The sequence below is a fragment of the Biomphalaria glabrata genome, chromosome 2 (genome assembly GCF_947242115.1).
Source record: "Biomphalaria glabrata chromosome 2, xgBioGlab47.1, whole genome shotgun sequence".
In the NCBI taxonomy this organism is placed as follows: Eukaryota; Metazoa; Mollusca; class Gastropoda; family Planorbidae; genus Biomphalaria; species Biomphalaria glabrata.
In genome coordinates, this window is record NC_074712.1 from 50633377 (window position 1) to 50656007 (window position 22631).

Below are 22631 nucleotides of genomic sequence, written 5' to 3' on the forward strand. Positions count from 1 at the left end.
TCTTCACAAATAATAAGACACTCTCAGGTTTTAATCTAAAAATACTTGAATATCACAAATTACGTAAACATCATATTTTCCAACTCTCTTCTTATCCATCCCTTCCGGCTTCCACCCTTTTAATCCCACTTCCATTCAATATCCAAATTCGCACCATTTTCATTCACACCATGCTGCGCTACGACCGTAACACAGAAAGAAATAAGAGAGTGATCTTTCCTTTCCTTCTTCTTCTCGTCCAAACTCTTGAGGGAAGAGGAGAATTATATATATAGAAGATTAAAAAGCTTACAGTGTCATCTTTGATATTTTTTTCTGTTTCAGTAGGTCCTTCCTACATTACAAAATTAGCTCCTAGCCCTAACATTAATCTTGGTACTAATCAACGATTTAATGTATTGATATTAGCTCAAATATAATTAAATAACACGATTTTCATTGATAAGACCAAAACAAAAAACAAAAAAAAAAACTCATATACATGATTTTTGTAAGTTTAATCTAGATCCACTTAGACCTACGTAAAATATTTGTGTGTGTTAGTCAACCTACATGATTAAGTCTCAAATCGAGCAGGAGACCGACCAAGCAGCCTTCTCAGCTTTCCGATGACATTTATTGTTTTGTCCAAGTCGTATTTTATTTTCTTCCAAGTTTGTGTTGTCAAAACTAGTCTCAGTTTTAAACTTTCTGGGCCAGTGAGGTCTAAGGCTAGGATTTCAACCTATAGCTTCGTTTCCTTTTTCTTTTCATGAATCGCCGAGATGTTGCTGTTTTACACTTCCTCTTGTAGTAGAATCTTCCTCTACCTCTCGCTCTTGTGCATCGGCGTCTGAGTTTCGCTCGCCGCAATGCCGACGTCTTATATTTTTGCGGCCCGGTCAGCGGGATCTTCTTCACACTCACTACCACATCGTAATGCACCAGCTGGGTGTGTTTTAGGTAGATAGCATGTCGGTGGGTCCTTGTGTTTGGTGAGGTCAACTCCAGGTCATGCTCCACCCATTGCCAGGTAGGACCGTGCTTGGTATACACGAAAATTTTGGTGTTTAGAAGGTGGGCGGCTGCCAGGATCTCAACATCGGAACCCCAAGTTTTGGTATGGGTCATTTTACTTTGGGACAAATACTGGTCCGGGCCGTCAGCCATTATGGCAGAAAATTTCTCCCCATTATTTTGTAGGTGATCTGTGATTGCTTTTCTCAACAAATCGTGGTACGATTCTGTCCCTGTGACAACCAATGAGAAGCAGCGAAACAAACAATTCCCGTCACCGTGGGTTGTCCTCAAGAGTTTCGGCACTGATGCTCTTACTAGGATTGGCCGAGATGGTTTCCTCATTCTTAGTTTCTTTATAAAGGGCAAATTCAGATTCTTGCACTGTTTTCTCTGCCAGTACGTAGTGATTGGAACATATTTGGGCAATACACGAGGCCGGCACCTGGTTATTTTGTTCAAAGACGCCATCTGCAATTATGAAGCATAATAATAACAATATTACAATTACATATTAATTTGAGAAAAGAAAATATCGCAGTTGATGACCTACTGACCTGTATTTGTAATAGGCCTACTACAATATTTCTCCTTGGATAATAACACTTACATCAGCTTATCAGCCGCGCATTATTAAACTAGAAGCTCTTTGTCTAGGAGCCTTGTCAATTTATGTTGAAAAGTTTGTACGTGTCCCTACAAACTGTAGTAATCAAAACTTATATTTCATACGTTTTTTTCCCCAGTAAATTGTGTTGAAATCTATATGTAAATAATAATTAAAAAATTATTAATATTTCAAATAGCCAAACACTATTTCATAATTAGTCCTACTTGTTGGAAACATTTTATTGTCTATAAGAGTAGAATAGCTATGAACTCAAACAGCTGCTGCCTTGGGGTGTCAATCCTGAGGAAATATCAGGAGCAGGCGACCCTTGGGCAGCTTGCTGCACACAGTGCTACTCCATGGCAGAACCTGCGACGCCGCTGATCAAAACTGTATCAGCACTTCCTGATAGATTAGCTTTGTGCAGGGGGGGGGGGGGGGCTGCTGGGAGACGTCGTTACGATCCTATCTAATGCCCAGGCATTAAGTCTTTCCATGAGATGATCCAAGAGTCGTTTTGGGACAGGAAACATTGTTGTGAAACCTCGACTCAACTAACGCAATAATCCTTTTGCCTACTCTATTCTAGGTCACTCATCTTTAACCTACGTTTCGACTAGTGGGAAGCGAGCATCATAAGTTCATAGTTTGTCTTAACAATTATTTATTGAGGCCTATTTATTTTTGTTACCGGCAAGAGCTAATAATATGAACTATTTTTTTTCTTCCTTTCAAACTTTCTGCGCCACTAAGGTTTCATTTCTAGCTTAAAACCTATAGTCGTGTTGTTGTTTTTTACTCTTTAATCTTTTCATGCAGAACTGTGATGTTGTTGTAATAAAATTTTTAATTCACAAGTAATCTATTAGATCAGTGCTGCCCAAAATACGACCAGCGAGCCAGATCCGGGACTGCCGAATCGATGGCACTAAGAGTAGAAAAAAATATGTTGAAAATGTATCTTATCTACGTTAGGGCCCTCTGATGGATTGGCACCATGACCTTTAACCTTTGTACGTTTATGTAATGGGAGAGTTGAAGAAACTACAAGTGAAATTTAGAATCTACCAGAAAAAGTGAACGGATGATAATAAGCCATTGTATTTGATTTGTTAAGAAAGTGTGGCTGTTTTTTTTTTTTTTTTTTTAAGAATTGAAACGGAATTATAAAATAAATATTAGGCCTACGGCCTTCTCGGTTTGAGATCGAATAAAAATAATTTTAAACTACGTCTTGAAATGGAAGGATCGAAGGGATTATTGACCAAAAAGAGACAAGAAGATGAGTCGTTGGCTAGCTAGCTATAATTTGGCTCACATTTTATGCAGATAAATGAAGCCATTTTATGACAAGTTAAATAGGCCTATATATATATATATATATCTTTCATATATACCATTAATTAATATAAAAACACAAAGCAGATTTAGTACGTACTAGATCCAGGTGTTTCTAATACGATTGTTTTAGGTCAATTTATCGACACGAGTGCCGGAAATTAAATTGGCCAGCAGGTTGAATTAGGTTGGGCATCACTGTAGAATAGGCTACTATAGTAACTAGATTACTCACTATAAATATTTTCGGAAAGACTCGCAGAACACACTCAGTCATTGACACTGTTCCGCGGAACAGAAAGAAAACCCCAGTAAATTAAGACCAATAAAATAAGGTAAATTATGAATTGATTGGCTCTCGTAGTAAAGTAAGACATTAACAAATCTAGGCTAAGCCAATGTGTTCAGAAGATCGGGGCGCACAACAGGAAATGGAATTAAGAGCACGGGAAGGTTTTGTGGACTTCAATTTTAAAGTCTCATCGTGATCATGAATCGATCCGAACGAAGTGACCATGTACTGATGTAGATCTATCCATGGGTCGGGTGACTCAATGAGCCTACTTACTAAACAAATGGTTATTTCTGCATTGTAAGATGGTCAACTTTCTACTCATTTTTTCCACTTGGACTTTGACAATTTATAGCAAACGGCTTTAGTGGACTCATTTGTATAATAGATCTAGAGTTAATAGAGGATAGAATTTATAAGATGGTAGCTAGATCTAATTCCCATGCGCCTCACCTTTTGATGCGACTTTGTTCAACGCATTAGGAAATTCCCATAGCCGAAATTGCGCATTTTGATCTTCAAACATAGACCGGTACCGGTACGGTACGGAAGATTGAGGGGGAAGGAGTGCAGTATTTCACGTGGATATGCAGACCTAGCTGTGACCTACATATTTTGCCTTATCTAACAAGCAAGCTGGCGCCTGACTTGCTCTTTAAATCGTTCCCCATGGGACATATGGTCAACACTTTATACAATACAGCAGGGGCGGACTAGGTGTCAAAATCGGCCTTGGGATTAGGCCTACCATACCAACCGGCCCACAAATTGATTGTCATATGAGTTTCTCATGTGGCCAATACGTCTTGGAGGCTCTGCATGACAATCTAACATAACATTTTGGATTCAGATATTAGATGTTGGGTGAGCTGTGGAAAATAATCGAAAAACATTTGTTTTTAACTTGTATTACAATAAATTCGTTTTTATTTTGTTGGGATATGTACGTATTCGGCCTCCTAGGAATTGCTCGTACTTGGATAGTAAACATTTCTTTCATTTTGTACTGCCAATTTTTGTTCAACTCATTTGCGATGCCCACGGAGCTCCAAATTCTGCTTTAAGAGGAAACGCATGATGTCCGAGATTCTCTACAGATATACTCTCCACATTTTTTCCTCTTGCTTATTTAAATCTTCAGCCTTGCTGTCATTAATGCTGCCTAGTCACAGGCAAACTTCAAGTTCTCTCCAAACAAGAGATGTGTAGCTAAGAGGCTAAAACCGCTTGGCTACGGCTTGGCCACCCTTGGCTTGAGTTCGAATTCCGACTGTGTAACTGACTCCCAAAATCCGTCTCAGACATTTTTATTGAGTCACATTTAGCCTTTTCAAGTCTTTTCACAATTTTGGCAGATGACTTCCATGTCTCACATGCATAGGTTGCTGTTGGGATGACGGTTTTGTTAATTAAGAAGGTGTATTTTTGGCTTGGGTGAGAAAGGAGAAGGGTTTGGTAGCGCTAGCGACCCCACCCCGTGAAACCACAATTGCTCCACAAACTTGACACTATTACTAAAAAGTAACTTAAAAAAAACACCATTATAAACTTGTCCATAACCAGTGCATTGAACAAAGAAGTAATAATGTAAGGCTTAAAAAAAAGGTAAAAGTTACCTTCAGAAATTTAAGCAAATCTGGTAAAATTTGATTTAAGCTGGTCTACAGCTTACATTTAATTGAAGAAAGAATCTAGGACATAACAAATTAACAAAACAAACAAACGTGTTTGTTTTTATGTATTGAACAACAATGTGTAGTTTTATTGAGAAATTTGATTTTGTCCTCAGATTGATGCCCCCCACCACTTGATGCACATTGCTTGCTACGCCACTGTGCCCACATAATATGGCCAAATTAAAGTTTTTATAACGCATCGAAAACTGAAAGCAACCATGCAAACGTGAATTCCGAACTTCGGATAGGCCTGATTTAATGTTTTGTATTTCTACATCTAGTTAGGGACTATGGGTCATTACAATTTGTACAAACAATTGTACAATTATAACCTTCATTAGTTTGAATAGAATATTTTATGACTTGATTTTGAAACGATTTGATATAATTAGAAGAGTGGAGCATAACACTTGAAAAACCAGGAAAACCAGTGACTTGGCAGAATTTAGGTCATTGGTTAATATGCATGACTGAATGCATGACGCGTAAGACGTAATCATCTTCAATTTTGAAGTAACGTCTGTTTTATATAAGATAAGTAAGCAATGTGAAAGTTGTTTGCAATACATTAATGTATCAAGGATACAAAGTTCCCTAATCAGCAAACTTTATTAACAGCCTTAAACATGAAACATTGCAAATATTCTTGTCTCAGGATGTTTTCCAGTTTAGTCTTCAAATATTTCAAAGCGTCGAAACGTCTGTCACAAGTTACTTGCGTAAGCGCTAACTCAAAAGCCAAGCTGATGATTGCAAAACAAGCCGCTATCAATAAACGTGCACTTCTTAAAGATTCAATAACCACCATTTGAACAGATATGACAAGACAACACTCTTAGCTCTCACCTCCATCACTCACAACAGTCGCCGTCCTGTTCATAGACTTTGTTCCCCACACTTATAGTCATACTGTCCTATCTCTAGTCATCAATCCATAATGTACATTGTAAATGGCGACTCCAGTAAGTCAAATTTGTTTTTTTTTTTCTCTCAAGACACTAATGTTTCGTGATCGAATGTTGATTTGAGTCACTTTTTAAAAGGCGTAAGAATTTGCAGTGCTCTGCATCTTGGTAGATGTGTGTTTCTACGCAATCTTACTTTGCGTTGTGTATGTTTCGTTTCAGAACGGTATCATTATGAGATTCATCAATGTTTTTAAATCGCTTGTACGAAACTGATGAGGAATAATTAATTTTAATCAATTGCCCCGATGCCCATATAGCCAGTCCGCCCCTGCATAACACCGACATCCACAGTCTTTTCCTATTTGTTGCCCACGATCTTTGGGTCTTCTAAGAAGGTACGACGCCCTATTATAAGGGGGCGGCCATGTTCTCGTTTGTCCTCTTTTCCAGCTCCATGTTATAGCCGACTTCCTGCCTAAAGACATGACTCTCGTGTTGTTTGCCTTAATAGGTGATAGCTGTTGAGACAGGCTCCTGTTTGTCAAGCATGCTACATTATGGTACGCCAACTCTTCCTAATCACGTGTAATGAAGCTGCTTAAAGAAGTGTGTTTCCGGCCGATGTTTGGGGGGGGGGGGGGGTCACCAGATGAACGGTAGCTAATAGGATAACTTAGTCCAAGTTCTTAATACATTATGATTGAAACTACAATTTAGGGCTGAACAGTAAATGTTATACTAAGTCTTTGTATAGACTAACATCTTCCTGTAGTCAGGACCGTTATCATTGCCTTTAACATAATATGTCAGAGAGAGAGAGAGAGAGAGAGAGAGAGAGAGAGAGAGAGAGAGAGAGAGAGAGAGAGAGAGAGAGAGCAGCTACATGAAACAATCTTTCTTTAGAAGATATTTTCACGTAAGGGGAAATAACTATAAATACCAAGCTTTAGGATCCATCTGGTGTACAAAATAAAGGAAAATGTCACATGTTTCCCCCCCCCCCCCTCTCCCCCAAAGTTCTATGATAATTTATGTGCACTTTTAGCAGTGCAGCATTGGCAACATTTAGCGTCCTTGACATTCATACTCTCTCTGCTTTTGATCTACTGGTGATACTTACTAGTTAAATTAATGCACCACTAATGCTAAGATTATTTTTATTTAAATATAGTTTAATTAGATAATATTAAAAACAATACTATATATACATATAGTTAGTGATTCAACACCAAAAAAGTTTGTTAAAACTCTGATAAAAGCTTCTTTTCTAATCAATGAATTCACTGTACTTAAAACAGAGACGAAGTTCATAAAGTTAATTTAATTGAAATATTTTATTATCATTAACAATGAATACACTTTAATAGTTTTCATACCATAAGTTTAAAAAAAAATGTGAGCAGATTAAACAACAAAATAGAAATGAAGTAGTGGTTATCACAGACAATAACACACACATACACATATGGACCTCAAGGCAAACACACTTGCTCTTTATGTCAGAATTAAATATGAGAATGACAACAACCTAAAATTGAGTAAGTTTACTCTGATGTGTGTGCTTATGCCACCATGTCTCTTCTATAGTCAACTTTCTTTCAGCTAAGCAAGGATAGAGCAGTTTCAAAGAATTTGTGCTGGCTGCATGATGTTAGCCATTTCTTGACATTGGCTGGAGGTCCTGAAGCCTGACCACTCTGCTGCACAGCTGACCAGCAGCATATATCAGCAATATTTGGTGACTCACCATCCAGCCATGTTTTCTTCCCAAGAAGTGAGTTTAAACTTTTGACAGCTGCAGCCCTCTCCTTTGTGTTCCCCTCCAGGATCTGAAGTTGAGCAAGGTCAAGAAGTTCATCCTGCTGGGTGGCCCTTACAATGTCATCTTGGTCCCAGGAAGGGTTTAACAACCTGGCTAGATACCTGGCTACATTCACTTCACCTTGTATTGGAGTCTGTCTCGTAGGGTCAACTATAAGCTCTGGACCATAAGCAACTGAAAATAAAATACAATATCAAATCAACAAATATCTAAAATACTAAACAGGTATAGTAGAAGTTAATTCATTTTAGTCTAAGCATCTTTGAAAAAATCTTTGCCGACAATAACTGATATTGTTGAGCTGAAAATTTAAGTCCAGATATCTCGGGAATATTTAGGAAAATTGTGGATTTTGTTATTTCAAAAGTCAGATTAAATAATAATATATAGGGAAGTGGATATAGGAAATAAAAACTTTACATATTAGTTATTCTTATTATGTCCCTTTGTTGCAAGCTAAGGGTTATCTTACAAAAGGTAGCATCAAGATCATAGATTGAAAAGTTTCCATATGCACTGCCTAAGAAGCATCATGTGTATGTCTTGAAAGATCATGTCTCTATTGGGAAGTTTTAAAATTGGCCAATATGCACTATGTCTATGCACCCTAGGCACAAGAATGACACTGTTGGCTCTGGACCTGTCAGCTGCAAGCAACATGGAAGAATCCCCAAGCAAACTGAGGCAATCAGCACTTCCAAGATGAGCATACGGAGATGTCAATCATTGGAAATTGTTGGAAGGAAATTACCGAAGATTAGGATTCATATACCTTAGCACTATGTTTTCCCTATTTAGAACAATTCTAATGCACTATTTGTAGCAAAATTTGCTGTTCCAGTATTGGTCTGTTTAGACACAACAGATTCTGACCTATTCAAGGAGAAGCAATCAACACTAGTATTTCATCCAGGTGCATACATTAGATCTCAATACAGAGCAGTGGTATACATGTATGTGAGAGATATAATAAAGAGTGTGATGTGACATGAATAAGCAATTTGAAATAGTTATTATAATATGGTACCAGCAAAATATACAATACTGACTATAAAATTATTTTTTTTAGGTTAATACATTTAACAAACAACAACGTGCAAAGTGTTGATCATTGAAACAAACACCTGGTCTTTATTTACTTTTCTTAAACAGAAAGTGACAAATCTTCACCCCTTTGCTCAATGTGAAATGAAGAAGGCACTGTATATGCTGATCAAGCATGAAATTAGGTAGCTCATTGTTCATTTATAGCACATTTACCTAAAATGAGGCCGACTAAAAGATTTAAAAAATAAAAAAAACTAGTTATCAGAAAAGTGTGAAATTAGCTCCTTTTGTTTTGTTTGGATAAGCTGATGCTAAATTTTTAAGGATGGTAAAAAATGGACATTTTAAACTAAAAATGTCTTTGAAAAAATATATAAAAAAATAACAATTAATTACATCTACAACAAAACAATAGTAACATAGCTAATATGAAGTTACAAATGATACATTTTTAATACTATAGTAAGAATGTTCAATAAAATGTAGAAATGATGAATTTATGACCTTTATAAGTATGTACTAATTTTGTTAAGTTCATAGATTATATAAAAGATTGAGTTTTGAAACTATGTAACAGATTAGTGGCAAGAGATCTAGTTAAATTGACAATATGCTTTTATTAATTCTAATATTAAAAGCTTGTCAAACTAACCTTTTTTCCAGACAAAGTTAATGACAACCTGGCTATCCCCTCTCTTGATGCCATTAGATGTCAACAGATTTTGTAGTCTGTCAGGAACTGTGCCAGACACACTTGAGTGGGAGTAGGTGGACTTGAGTACTGTATATTGTTCTGAGAGGCGCTCACACAAAATAATAAGAGACAGGGGAATTTTGCTTGGATCAACATTGATAACTAGGTCAACAACACTGCCACTTATAAACTGAAACAAAACATAAAAAAATACTAGTTTTTTTCAAGACAACTTATAGAGTGATTATTTCTCTTAATAACTAAGGAATGTCAGATAAAAGAAATGAAACAGTTGTTATTCCGCCCTTCCCCCCCCCCCCCCCCCATCCCTTTCCTGAGAAAGAATCCTGGTTAAATGAATATATAGGTCTACTAGACTAAATAATATTCAAATGATAGGCATTATGATCTAGAGTTTCTAGACTTTGAAGACAGTGTGCAAAATGTTCCTGAGCATTAATTTACTAAACTCTTGAATGAATGTGGAAATACTGGAAGACATAGAGTCCATTCAAAAGTGAAGATAAATATTTTCTAGTTCTCTAACCAAACTAAAATTTATTTCATCTTATACTTTGAAAAATTATAACGGTCAAATTAGAATTTTTAAGTGTGGCTAGCAAGCTAGTAATTCTTTTACCAACAATTTAAATTAACTGTCATTAATGTCAATCGAATTTCTAGGAAAATTGTTAGAGCTTTTACCCAGGTTTTTGAGCCTACCCATCCAGAAGGTTTTAGTTTCCACGAATGTACAAGTAAAATAGAGGTATTGTAGTAAAAAATTCAAACATATGACAGAACATTAAGAATGTTTGTTTTAAAGAAGTACAACCCATAGAAAATGAATCAAATATTTGTCTATTGTACATTAAATAAACATGAGCTAGATAAACCACTAAAGCTAGTTAACAGACACAAGAAAAAATAATACTTTTTAAAAAACAAAGCTTATCTAAAGGAAAGAACTAAATTATCTCACAATGGCAGGATTCAGCTCCCTTTCTGTTCTATAAAACAAAATTAATGAATTAGTACTAATCGATTAACTAAGTGGCAAGTTTTTTTTATTGATTTGTATATTGTCACCGACTATGAATAATTATTAGAAATTTCAACTTGATCCGAGACAGAATGGGAAAAATAATGTGACAAAACACAATAACGGTATTAAATCCATACATACATACATTACTCTCATTTAGTATCGCATGTTACCCTTATACCCTCATTTTGATATCAAACAAAATAATTTATTACCAATAATAATGTAACTAATTTGTGGATTTTCAGTTTGATTCATGCTTTGTCAGGTACAATGAATAATTGTGGAAAGTTTCAACTTGATCAGAGAATGGGAAGTAGGAAAAAAAAAACAACATGTTTAAACCTTTTACCAGACAGACAGAGTGAGTTGATATAAGCTTTGTAAAAAAGATGTTCTCTAGTCAATAAAATAGAATTTGTTTAAACATCAGAGTGACCTTATTTAGTAACCATATTTTAACCACAGTAAAGCCCAAAAAAAAAATATATTAAAGCTACAATCATTTTAAGGAACATAACTGCTTTATTTTTAACACAATCAAAATCTATAATTGAAAAAAAAAAAAAAGATGTGGGGAAAGAGTAGTCAAAGGAGGACTTTTTTTTTTTTCTAAAGGGAATATACTTATTGTTATAAACCTGGTGGTGGCACAAATGGGGGTAGTGGTGTGTGTGTAGTCAGCCGACTCAAATCGCCCCAGGCTAGCGCTAGACGAGCGGTCAACCGTGACGAGGTACGACTGTCAGCCGAGTCGTGTCAACAGGACGGTTCGGGAAGGATCGCAGCGTCACGAGAGTTGTAGTCACCTGACCACCTAGAAACGTCGAGCGGCATTCTGTCCGGTTCGAGAAGGCCAGTAGGGACCCTATATAAAGAGCGGAGGTGTCGCAGTCAAGACGGTTCAGAAAGGAGGTTCACGACAAGAGTTCAGAACACGGTCGACTACAGCACAGTTCAGCGGTGTGGTTCTGTGCGGAACATTACGACGGTTCAGTGCGGAGTACTATCAAGTACAGTTGAGACGAACGGCGTCTTGATCTTGGTCTGTGATCGAGTCCGACACAACGAGCCCAAGTGTGTGAAGTCAGTCCTGAACTGTTGAACCCAGTGCAAGCCCGGAACGAGACGGAGAGGCCAGTGCAAGACTTGATACGGCGGAACGGTGTTATCGGAGAGATATTTGTTATCGCAGAGCTATTTGTACTGTTCTACGTGCTGCCAATTGTACAGTATTGGCTGTTATTTATGGACATTAAACCTTTACGTTATTTTGGAGCCCTGACTTGTCGAGTTCTTTAAGTTGGTGGTGTATGGTGCAGTTTGCAGAGAGCCTGGATAGTGAGATTCGTAACATTATCAAACACATTTTAGTTTATTGTAGAGGGTCTATTTGAAACATTATAGCCAAATGGTTGAGATTCCAATTAATGATTATAGTCACAGCCATCAAAAACAAACAAAAGGAAGATTTAGAATCCTTTGTTGTGTAATTGTTGGTAGGTGTTTTAAATCCAACAAAATAAGAACATTTAAGATTTGACTTTTTTTTTATAACTACAAACTTTGATAAAACTGGAATAAAAAAAATCTTTTGAACAAGGTGACTGAGGAGTAAAGTGAAAGGTCGCTGAACTGAAAGTCTCAATATTGAACCTACTTGAATGTCAGACAAACTTGGGGGTTTATTTATTATAATGGGTATCAAATATTTGCTGGGGAGAGCTAAGGCACATCACAGTTATAGTGCTGGCCAATAAATCTAATTGGCCATTGGCTACAGAAACAGGTGATTTGACTTTATCTGTCCCATGGATGTCTAGATCTCTACAGGAACAAAATCAATTTACAGTTTCTTGATATTAATTCACTATTTCAACTATATTGGATGACATAAGCTCTAGAATTTGACCTACATTTGATGGGAACTCAACTGAGATGGGATGTTTACAAGGTGGCACATACCATGGGCTTACTTCCAGAAGTCCCTCTGGAACCAATGAGTTGGCTTGTTACTGGTGGTGGTTTCCTGGTGCCTTCCAAAACTTTGGCCTGGATGGCTGGTTCAGTTGCCTTAGATACTTGGTATTTCTCCCCAAGTTTTGAAACAGATGACTGCAGCTGTTCAAGTCGTTTCAACACATCATCATGGCGCTTTTCTAGATTGGCAATTGGAGTGTTAGCAGTGGAGTCCTAAACAAAAAGGAATATTGTGTTATCACAAAAAAAAATACAAAAAAAAAAAAAACAACATAAAAATACAGAGAGATGAAGTGACTTCAACACATTTCAAGCACAAACTTTACATTTCACAAAATGAAAAAAAAAAAAAAAGGAAAAAATACAATTACATGAATAATTTACATACGAATATCAAAGCCTGTAGTTTAATACAACTAAATCTGGCTAATTAGAAGAGATACTTTTTCAAACCAAAACCAATTATACTGTCAAAAATGGTTAATCAGACCAATTATTACAGCCAAAACAATCATGTATGGACTATGAAATGCCTTAATTTTATATTTCTTTCTTTGACTCAGCCAGAACTAAAAAGGTTTTGTTTTTCTCTTTAAATATAACTTTGATAGTTATTGTCATAAAAAATGCAGCAGTACTAAAACAAAAAAACAACTAATTTTCAAAGATTTATTTACTGTTCATGGAACAATCATGGACCAAACAAATCACCCATAAACATGAATGCCATGTATAAAACCTAGAACTAAGTTTTATGTTTGTAACTTCTAGTCAAATGAGAAACTTCAGAAACTGGTTGGTATTTAATATATTGTTGACACCCAGAATGTAATTTCATCAAAACTATAAAGAAAGAAAAAAAAGGTGGAAGGTCTGCTTTTGAAAGGTAGTCAATATCAGGCAATAAAATCCTGAGACTTATTATCACCAGCTTCCTAAGTGAGTTATCTGAAATAGTTACACCTGGACACTATCCTATTTGGTGTTCCAGTAACACTCCCCACCTACTTTTCAACGCATGAAAACTATGGTAGATCTAGGTACATTCCATTCCATCTACCATCACACCCCTGCCCCCCACACAACCTCAAACCTTTACCTCCTATTTGGCCAATCGATTAGCTCCCCTGGTAAAGGTAACGGCAGCAGAAGACGAGGAACACAGGGAAGAAAGCGGGGAGGGCCAAATGGTAAGCATTATGCAAGCAACAGTTAATGGGGCCAGGTTGGAGCTGCTTTCACTCATGCACTGAAGACTTAGGTGGGGGAGGGAAGGCAGACAATCGTAGAAATGAGCTATGGGGTTTAGGTGAAGTCAAACCAAATACCGCAAAGACTCGCCCCTCCCCCCAGCCCTTCTTTTTTTGTTTGTGATGCAATAAGTCGAGTAAGAGAAATCTCAACCACTCACATTTCCATCAAAGTAGTTCCCCTTGTGTCCCTGTACACGTAATGAAAAGAAAGCATTAAAAACCAATTGTTGTATGCAGCTATCCCCTCATCCCAAAATGCGATATCTCTAGTTATATGTAATCTATTGAACACATATCAACATAACCTATAGACATTCGTACAAGATACAAGCTATATTACAGAGATTTCAATTTTAAGAGTAAAGAAATCTCCGACCCCCCACCTCAAAAAAAAAATGTAAAAAAAAAAACAAACAAAAAAAAAAAAAAAACGTACCTACTTTAGGCAGTATATAGATATCAGATTTTCCTTGGGTAATCGTAGCTTAAAAACTTTTTAAAAAACTCTAGACGTGACAAACAGACGGACAAACAGATTACACACACAAACTACTTTTTTTCCTTTGGCGGTCGGTTAAAAAAGGAAGGAAGAGATGTGAGATTTATGTAGACCAAACCAATTCACTTAGCTGAATCGAGGATAGAGAGGGATCTGAAGGTAACAGTTGATTTGGTAGAGAGATGAGACACCTTATACTTTAATGAGGAACTGAAGTTACAAGACTAATCGCTCATTCGTCACTTTAGTAGGTCAGACCATTAACATTGTGTGTGTGAAAACCAACTAACAGCCCTGTTTCTAAATGTTCCTGTCTTAGCTGAATGCAACAAGTTACACGCCAGCGTGGTAGCATACAGTCATGTGAAAACATCTCTCAGAACATTTGCTCTCTCCCACAACTACATCCGGAAACTCGGTACAGTAAAAGAGTGTGCAAGTCATCAGGCGGCGAATATCTAGGTCTAGGAACAAAACAAAAAAAAAATCGCAAAATGACTTTTCCATTGCAGCAGCCCGGCCGGTGGGGAAAAAAAAAAGAAGGCGTTTAGACGAAAACAACCAGCAGGGACATTCTCAGTTTAATGTGGCGGATTAGTGCTACCAAAAGTGACATGAAGATAAGAAATTACAAGTCTAAGTTGTCGTTAGAGTTGGTGTCACCCAGTGATCTCATGACGTAACCTTCTTCCACGCCCTTTTCCTCAAAAATAAAATAAAAAAAAAAACTATTCATTGTTTTCCAATTTAAAAAAAATAAATCAGTATGTAGGGTACAATACAAGAAGATAATTACCTACATTCATTTCATAACTGATACACAACAGTAACATGTACGTCGAGTCTTAACAAAAATGTTCTTTGTACCTTAAAACGAAGAACTATAACAAGAATGAGACACGGTAAGAGACATACAAGAAAGAGACATACTATCACTACAATTGAAATGCCATCTCTACTACTAGTCCACCATTCAATCACTGAGACCATGAAGCACGTGGTGCCCAGTCAAGCATATAGAGGTCAAATCACAAAGAGCTGGCAATAGTTCTGCTCCACAGCAAGTTGCTACATTTTCAAAACTTTCGCTAAGAGCCTCTGTCAAGGCCAACACTTATTTGTTTTTCAAGCTTTAAAGAGAAAAGTCCAGGTCTGAGCTATATCAGGTCCTTATGTCCACGATAAGTACATGTATGTTTAGGTGCTGACTAAACCATGTCTAAACTGATTCTGAAATGATGCAAGTAGGAAAGACACTGATCTTTTTTTCCCCTCTCTCTCTTAACGCCTATCAAAAGAATGACTTACGAGTCCACTGTTTTTATACACCTAAGTCAGTCTGCGATGCTTTTTATTTTCCAAACAACATAGCACAAAGTAATCGAAGTACAACCTACACTACACTAGCCTAGAAGATGATCAAAGTAAAATTGTGCTGGTACATAGCTGAAAGTGCTGGACTTGCTGATGCAGCTGCATACAAAATTATTTGAATTGAATAAAGAATTAGAAGTTTAATTACACGGATTAAAAATAATCCCCATCTTCTTTTCCCCCAGTAAAATGTTCGTGGCACGTGACACAACATTGGTATCTTATTTATTCTTTTAAATTATAACCGAATACCAACTAAATTTGAACATTGAGATCGAATCTCCACCGAAATATAGATCAAAAGAGTAGACAGAGCTGTCTTCTACTACACATTGATTGATTCTGGTTATCTAACAAGTAAGCATATATACAATGTGTGACTTTGCTATTAAATCTATTTGCGACTGAGTTATATAAAGACGTGAAAACAGACTCAAATATAGGAGAGCACACAAATGATTACGTATGTACCTTGCGTGTGGCTTCATGAACCGGAGAGAATTTGGCTTGTGTTGCTGGAGAAGGCGTGGCGTTCTGGATACTGTAAGTCCGAACGATGTATTCCTTACTAAGTATTGCCGCCGGCGACTTGGTTTCCGGTCCCGCCAGCTCTTCCGAATATGTTTGAGATTCCCTGTCCACAAGTGTCTTTTCTTTAGCGACTACATGATCAACATCGGCCTCGGGGGATGACACCAAGCTGCTGTAGCCGTCAAGTTTGTTAGAGATGTGGGGATGTAGCTTGAGGCGCGCTTTGGGCGTGGTGGAAACAATTTTACAGTTTACTGTCTCCATCTTGTCCTGGAGGCGCACCAGGGAGGACTGGCTCCCGGAACGGCTGAGCGTGTTGGTCATCGCGGGGCCGAACATGGGCTCCTGGCACTTGTCCAGTGGTTCACTGTCACACGTGCTCAGCATAGCCTCGTCCTCGGGATGCTTCTTGGAGCACGTCCGAAGAGCGTGGCGCACATTCTGGGCACATCTAGACAAAATATTTCCCATTTATGTAGAGCACAAAACACAACGGGGGGAAAAACGATAATATAAAGGAATGACCTTTAGGAAGCACAAGATTTATCACGTGTTATTCACAGTAACCTGAGGTATGAGCACAAGGGAAAGATGAGTTAAAAAATAAAACAGCAACTTCCTTATCTTCCTTATCAACTGCTCTTGTAATGGCTCAACTTGAACAGCCGCAGCGAACTGTTGATAGCCATGGAATTTCTCATATCACTACCTTTGACTCATCCCAGAATTTTAAAGCAAGACTGTAAACACAATCAGACATACAAAGACTCTCCGACTTAATATGTAGACACCTGGAGCCTTGTATTCCAATCGAGCAGTCTCACTAGAACATGTTCATAGTAGCCATGAGAACCACGGTGGTATTTCTGTTCCATCGTCGGTATGAACCATACTCTGACAACGCCTTCTCTGTGCACGTTCGCCCTCACACACAGCAATGTAAACAGGTCATTCGTTTTTAGGCTTGCATCAATTCAATTTGTTTTTCTTTTAAGCCACTTGGCTTCTGGTGCAATGAACTAACAACTGAACTCTCTACTACTGTGTCAGAGCGCGGGGTGGTGCACAAGGCTGATTAGGTAACGTTAACCAACAAATCAACAGTTCAGGTAAATTCAAGGTAATCCAGAATATCAAAACACAGGCGTAAACAAATCCGATTGTAACAAACTCAAACTCAACGCCAGGCTAGTAATATCCCCTGTACAGGTATGCACACAATACTACTTTAATTAAAAATACACGAACTTCACAATTGATTGATTGAATACCTTGCTTTAAACGCACGCGCGAAAAGGTTAGGCTTGTATTTCAGAAGAAAGAGACAAACAATCTAAGGCGCGCGATTTGTGAGAGCAAATCATTGGTACGAGAACACCCAAAAGGTAAGATCCATGTTTATGGCCGGGAGAAAAAAAAGAGAGGGAAAATGGTAGCACGAGGCACAACGCGCCACGCGCAATCTATGTATGGGTACACAACGCATCCCCACTGCACGCTGGCGCCAAAACGGCTTCATGGAGTTAACTGTTAACCCACACAAAATTTTCACTCACAATCACAATTCATAGACGTCAAATTCTCGTACCGACGCTTCCTTTCGCCTCACACTTCTAGAGCTGCACCCCCCACCCCACCCCCTTTTTTTTTTAGATAAACACGTTTTTAATAAAGATATATATTTTTTTAAAAGAAAAAGGAAGATTAAAAAAACAAACCGTCAGGGGATCCCTACTGTCACACAGTCTTGTGTCCAGTGATTGCAATGTCTTTTATAGGTCACCCACTTGAGCCTTCCCTTCACTGGAGCAAGTCAAACAGCTGGCCTTTGGTGATAAGCGCCCCCCCCCCCCCTTCCTCTTTCCCAAACTACGTTCGCTGTTCATATTTTACTACCGGTACTGGATCTAGATGAACCAAACATCACTCCACCTTATTCCCCTCACCCAGAAACTTCATGGGGTTGGGTTTTTACGACAGAGAGTGGCATTTATTTTCAAGATATTCTACTTATCTGAACCAAAGATAAATCTGACGCCTGACATGGCTTCGGCGTAATCATTTCAAATAGATTTGAATACTTTTTTTTTTTAAGCGCCGAATACGTTTGGCAGTGTGTAAAACGCACGAAGAGTAGGCCTATATCTGAACATGACGAGATGGAATACAAACCATACACCGGAAAAGTGTAGTAAAGTATGCAGTACATTGTTACATAGAGAGTGTCAGTGTCTCAGTACAATAGGAGAGACCATAGGCGAGGCTCTGACCGGAACATGCTGGGGGAGCCCGCAGAGCGGCTCAAGGGACGATGGTCGCAGCGTTGTTTTTACAAAGCTTAGATCAACTCTGTCTGTGTGGTCAAAAGTTTGTACACTTTTTTTCTCCCACACTTAATTTTGGATCAAGCTGAAATTTTGCATAATTATTTACCGTATTGACTTGAGAAGCTTTAGAAGGCTTTAGCCCACGAGTTCAAATTCAGGTCGTTCATTTTTTTTTAAAAATAAATACATTAAAATAAAAGATCGCCCAGATACCCCATTCTTTCTCCCCCACCCCTTGCCAATTGGTCCAGACGAGTGATAGGATCATAGTGCATTGAGAAAGATAAAAGCAAGAAATTGCGCACATAAAACAATTGGTAAAAATATTTCTAATGGACAGATTTTTTTATTGTTAGTCTAGATCTGTTACAAATTTAATTACATGACTCATCAAAACTAATTGCTACACTTAATGTAAGCTTTGTTGTTTTTTTTTAAGTATTTTTTTTATTTTGCTTGTGTTTTTTTTTTTTTTTTTGTGTTCATAGGGACATCACAATTTATAAGTTGAGAAATGCTGATCTAAAAGATGTAAGCCTAAAATACCCAGCTATATCTTGTGACAATTTAAGAAAAGAACATTTACATATTATTATACTGCCCTATTATGAGAAAAGTAATAATGCAGCTCTGATATTTATATTAAACACAGATACCGGTATAAAAGAAAAAAGAAGTTTTAACTATTCTGGCACAGAAATTAAAATTATGTTACATAATTTTTTCTTACATGGAGGATACAGACCCAAATTCTTTCAACTGATCAGTTACAAATAAATACACTCACATTCTGGAAATCACACATCAGCAGTGTAGAAAAAAACAACAACTAAGATCACAGGCCTCAAATCAACACACGACCACTTGGTCTCTTTGGAGTCACGTTTTAGCTAAAAATTTTTAAGGTCTTCAGGAAAACCAACAAGTTTCATGGAAACCCACTTATAGACATAAGTCATCCGTTTGGTAAAGCCTATCTGATGATTCAAAACAAATTTGAATCCATCAGAGACAAGGCTAGAAAAATATGTCACGTTTGGGAGTACCCCAGGATGCATAACATCAGGGTTAAAATATAGAGTAATTTACGTCTTCTGAACACTCCCTATTTTCTGGCATTAACGAACACCCCACAATCTTTGTTAAAGTGAGCCTCTATTTTGATAGCAATGACAATACTAGTCTATTTTTTTTATTTATTTATACTCTTATTTCTTTTATAGTTCAGACACATTTAGTTTACTCAGAAAAACAAGGGTTTTACACGGGTTCAAAGAGCACTGGTAGGATGATGCCATTTTTTTCTTCTAGGACAGAAGGAGGGTAGGTCCGGGGTTAAGGAAATTATTTTAGAAAATTTAAGTATCAGCTAAACATGAACTATCTAAAATGCTTCTAAATAAGCCTAAAAACACACACATCATAGTCTATGGGTTGTTCCACATTATTTGTCACAATCAATTACACTAACAAAGTTCTTTTATCACTATCAATGACACTAATGAACGCTATTTTATGTTGAAAATGCATATCAAAGGGATGTAACTCAAGGCCGGGAAATGGACATTTCTTTGATTTATTTTGTATAGGTCTAACATTTTCTTACTTACTTTTGCTTTTGTTTTAGATGTTAAACCATGTGTGACGTGAATGGGTAAAAAGAAAGGGAATATCGCTAAACATAGTGCTAATGAGTAGCAGAGTTGAATATAATGTGAATGAAAAAAAAAGTTTTTGTTAGTGGTACAATCCTGCTCTCTCTCTTTTTTTCACTTCCTGCTGCTCTTATTATTGATTGACCTAGGTAGGTACCTAGCATGGTATCATCAACACAATACCAGAAAACAAAAAAATGGAAGTGGGAGGGACAATTATTGATCAATTAGGTACCAAATTAGGTCACATTCACCGAATGGAGTGAACGGGCTAGCCGTGTGGGGTCACGCAGTTGTTGTTTTTTTTGGTCAACTAGATCTAGGTAGGTTACAGTATATGGCCCTTTGTAAAGTTGAGGGTTTAGCAGAGAAGGGAGCAATTAAAAGAGATAAAAGTAACACTAATCTGTCGGTCTTGTGTTGGTTTAAAAAGAAATTGATAATAAAAAAAAAATTGAAGTTAATATTATTTTTAAATACAATAACATGAAGTGTTCATTATTGTACAGATTAGATATAGTGTTTGTTAGTGTACAGAGTGGAGAATGGTGTTTGTTAATGTTAGCACTGGACTTCGTTGACCTGACCCTCTTCAACATCATATTTTATTGTAACAAAATAATATAGCTAAATTTATTGACAAATGGATGACGAGTTTATAGATGCTTGCAGTTTTTTCCCAGGACTAACCAGTAATGGAGTTATAAAATTTAAAACATAAAAATTGTGGCATCAGCGCTTAACTTGTTCGGTAGAGGGAAAATACCATAGATATAATTAATATAGAATATAGATATATCATCTACAGCTTGGAAATCATTTGAGGCTATATAGTAAAGTGCGAAGCTCGAACAGGCCCCATTTGTATAGAGGTTCGATTGGTTCACTTTTTATTGCTAAAACTTTTTTATTTGAATGCTTACAAAATTACTACTACAGTATATTGCTACTGCGCGTGCACTTTTTTTCTTGACTTCCGACATATACTATTTCCTTTTCCTTGTAAAAGCTAAGTTCATGATGAGGTCAAACTCAAGAGGTGTGGAATTATTATTTTTTACTACCCAGTAGTGAAGAAAATGGGTCATGGGCTTATGGCTATTTTTAAGTCTGATGGCTCATTAGCTCAAAGAGACCATTTGAAGTTGTGGAGCATGGGAAAGTTGGCAGTGGATTGTGTTCTTGCGCTGGAGTAAAAAGAAAATGACCTCATAGTGAAAATTAAAGATTAAAACATGTTTTAGACATATTTTCTTTGATCTGATCGAGCCTTCCATCAGCCCGATCAAGCTTACTAACTATGGGGAGAAATTCGATTGAGGGAAAATATGCTTGGTCTAGGCGATACCCACCCTACACCTCTTTGACCTCATATTTAATTTTAACTAAGCCTAGTGACTAGTGATACATTAAATCAGATCTATTTTTATAGACAAAAGGAAGAGGAATTCAGAGATATCACCAGTTTTTTCATATTTCATAGGTCAGACAGTTACGGAGCTATAAAAATCCAAACGTGAAAAATGCTGCCAGCGGGCTTAATGTGATAGAACTTCGAACTTTACTTTTACAGTTTTACTCTGTCTCTAGATTAGTCTAGATCTATCTATTAATTAACCACAATTACAAAATACAATAATAATTAAAATTAAAGATATAGATCTACTTAGTCCAAAGTAGTCTAGTAGAGTTAAACATTAACAGTTAAAGTAACTTGGACTTGGGACTTTAAGATCAAAACAAGGATCATCTAATGATAATCTAATCTAAATTGACTTAGTCAGTTAGTGTCACTTAGATCTAATTTAACTTTTAATAAACTAACTAGATCTACTCATGACTCATACTCATGACCATGATCTACTCGATCTAGAAACTACTGATACTAGATCTAGATAATAGATATAATATTATACTTAATATACTAATATAGATCTAGATTCTAGAGATCTAAAACTCAGACTAAAAGTAAAACTTTTAAGAATAAACCTAAAAGACAAAGTGACAAAGATGTATTCATTTTTCTAGTCTAAAGTAAATTATCATATAATCACAATCAGATAATGATGTGGGAAGCGTGGTCGAGAGGCCAAGTGATCTTGAACTTGGCTTGGCTACCTAGAAGGGGGCTCGAGGTTCGACACCCAACTCAGGCAGAGTTGTGTTTACTAATGTTTACTAAAGGCAGCACGGAAAACCAACTCACCCCCCCCCCCCACTGGTCCACAAATGAGATGCTCTGAGTCTGAGCATGCTATAGCCTACACTATAACTACTATAAGCATGAAAGTAGCACTATATAAAAGCTATAATAATAATAATAATTAAAAATAATGATTAATCATAATGATTAATGATGTCTATAAGTTATAAGTTAAGTAGTATAAGTATAATAATTATAATTGTCTAATCATATTATTCAAGGCTTATCATATCATCAATTATCATGAATCATGTCATTCATGATGATCCTCTCATGATCTATTCTATCTAGTAAAATCTAGACCTAGAGACACTAGACTAGTCACTAGAGAGTGGCTAGCCTAGAGTAGACTTCTAGACTCCAGTCGTAGTCTAGAGTCTA

At 36.9% G+C, this 22631-nt stretch overlaps 2 protein-coding genes and 1 long non-coding RNA gene across 3 annotated transcripts; all 3 read right to left on the minus strand.

Annotated features, from left to right (window-relative positions):
* Positions 1–482: 482 nt before the first annotated feature.
* LOC106050876 (uncharacterized) lies at positions 483–3696 on the minus strand. Its single transcript, XM_013205963.2, has 2 exons — positions 3513–3696; positions 483–1467 (listed from the first exon to the last, which is right to left on the minus strand). The coding sequence occupies exon 2, from the start codon at positions 1465–1467 to the stop codon at positions 712–714; it is 756 nt and encodes a 251-aa protein (XP_013061417.1). The 5' UTR covers positions 3513–3696; the 3' UTR covers positions 483–711.
* Positions 3697–7122: 3426 nt separating this feature from the next.
* Positions 7123–17430, minus strand: LOC106050200 (aminoacyl tRNA synthase complex-interacting multifunctional protein 2-like). Its single transcript, XM_056021100.1, has 4 exons — positions 16006–17430; positions 12394–12621; positions 9342–9573; positions 7123–7816 (listed from the first exon to the last, which is right to left on the minus strand). Exons 1-4 carry the CDS (start codon positions 16534–16536, stop codon positions 7419–7421), a joined length of 1389 nt encoding a protein of 462 aa, XP_055877075.1. The 5' UTR covers positions 16537–17430; the 3' UTR covers positions 7123–7418.
* Positions 9690–12387, minus strand: LOC129924641 (uncharacterized). Its single transcript, XR_008776658.1, has 2 exons — positions 11784–12387; positions 9690–11054 (listed from the first exon to the last, which is right to left on the minus strand). It is a non-coding gene; the product is annotated as an uncharacterized LOC129924641 (long non-coding RNA).
* Positions 17431–22631: the final 5201 nt, after the last annotated feature.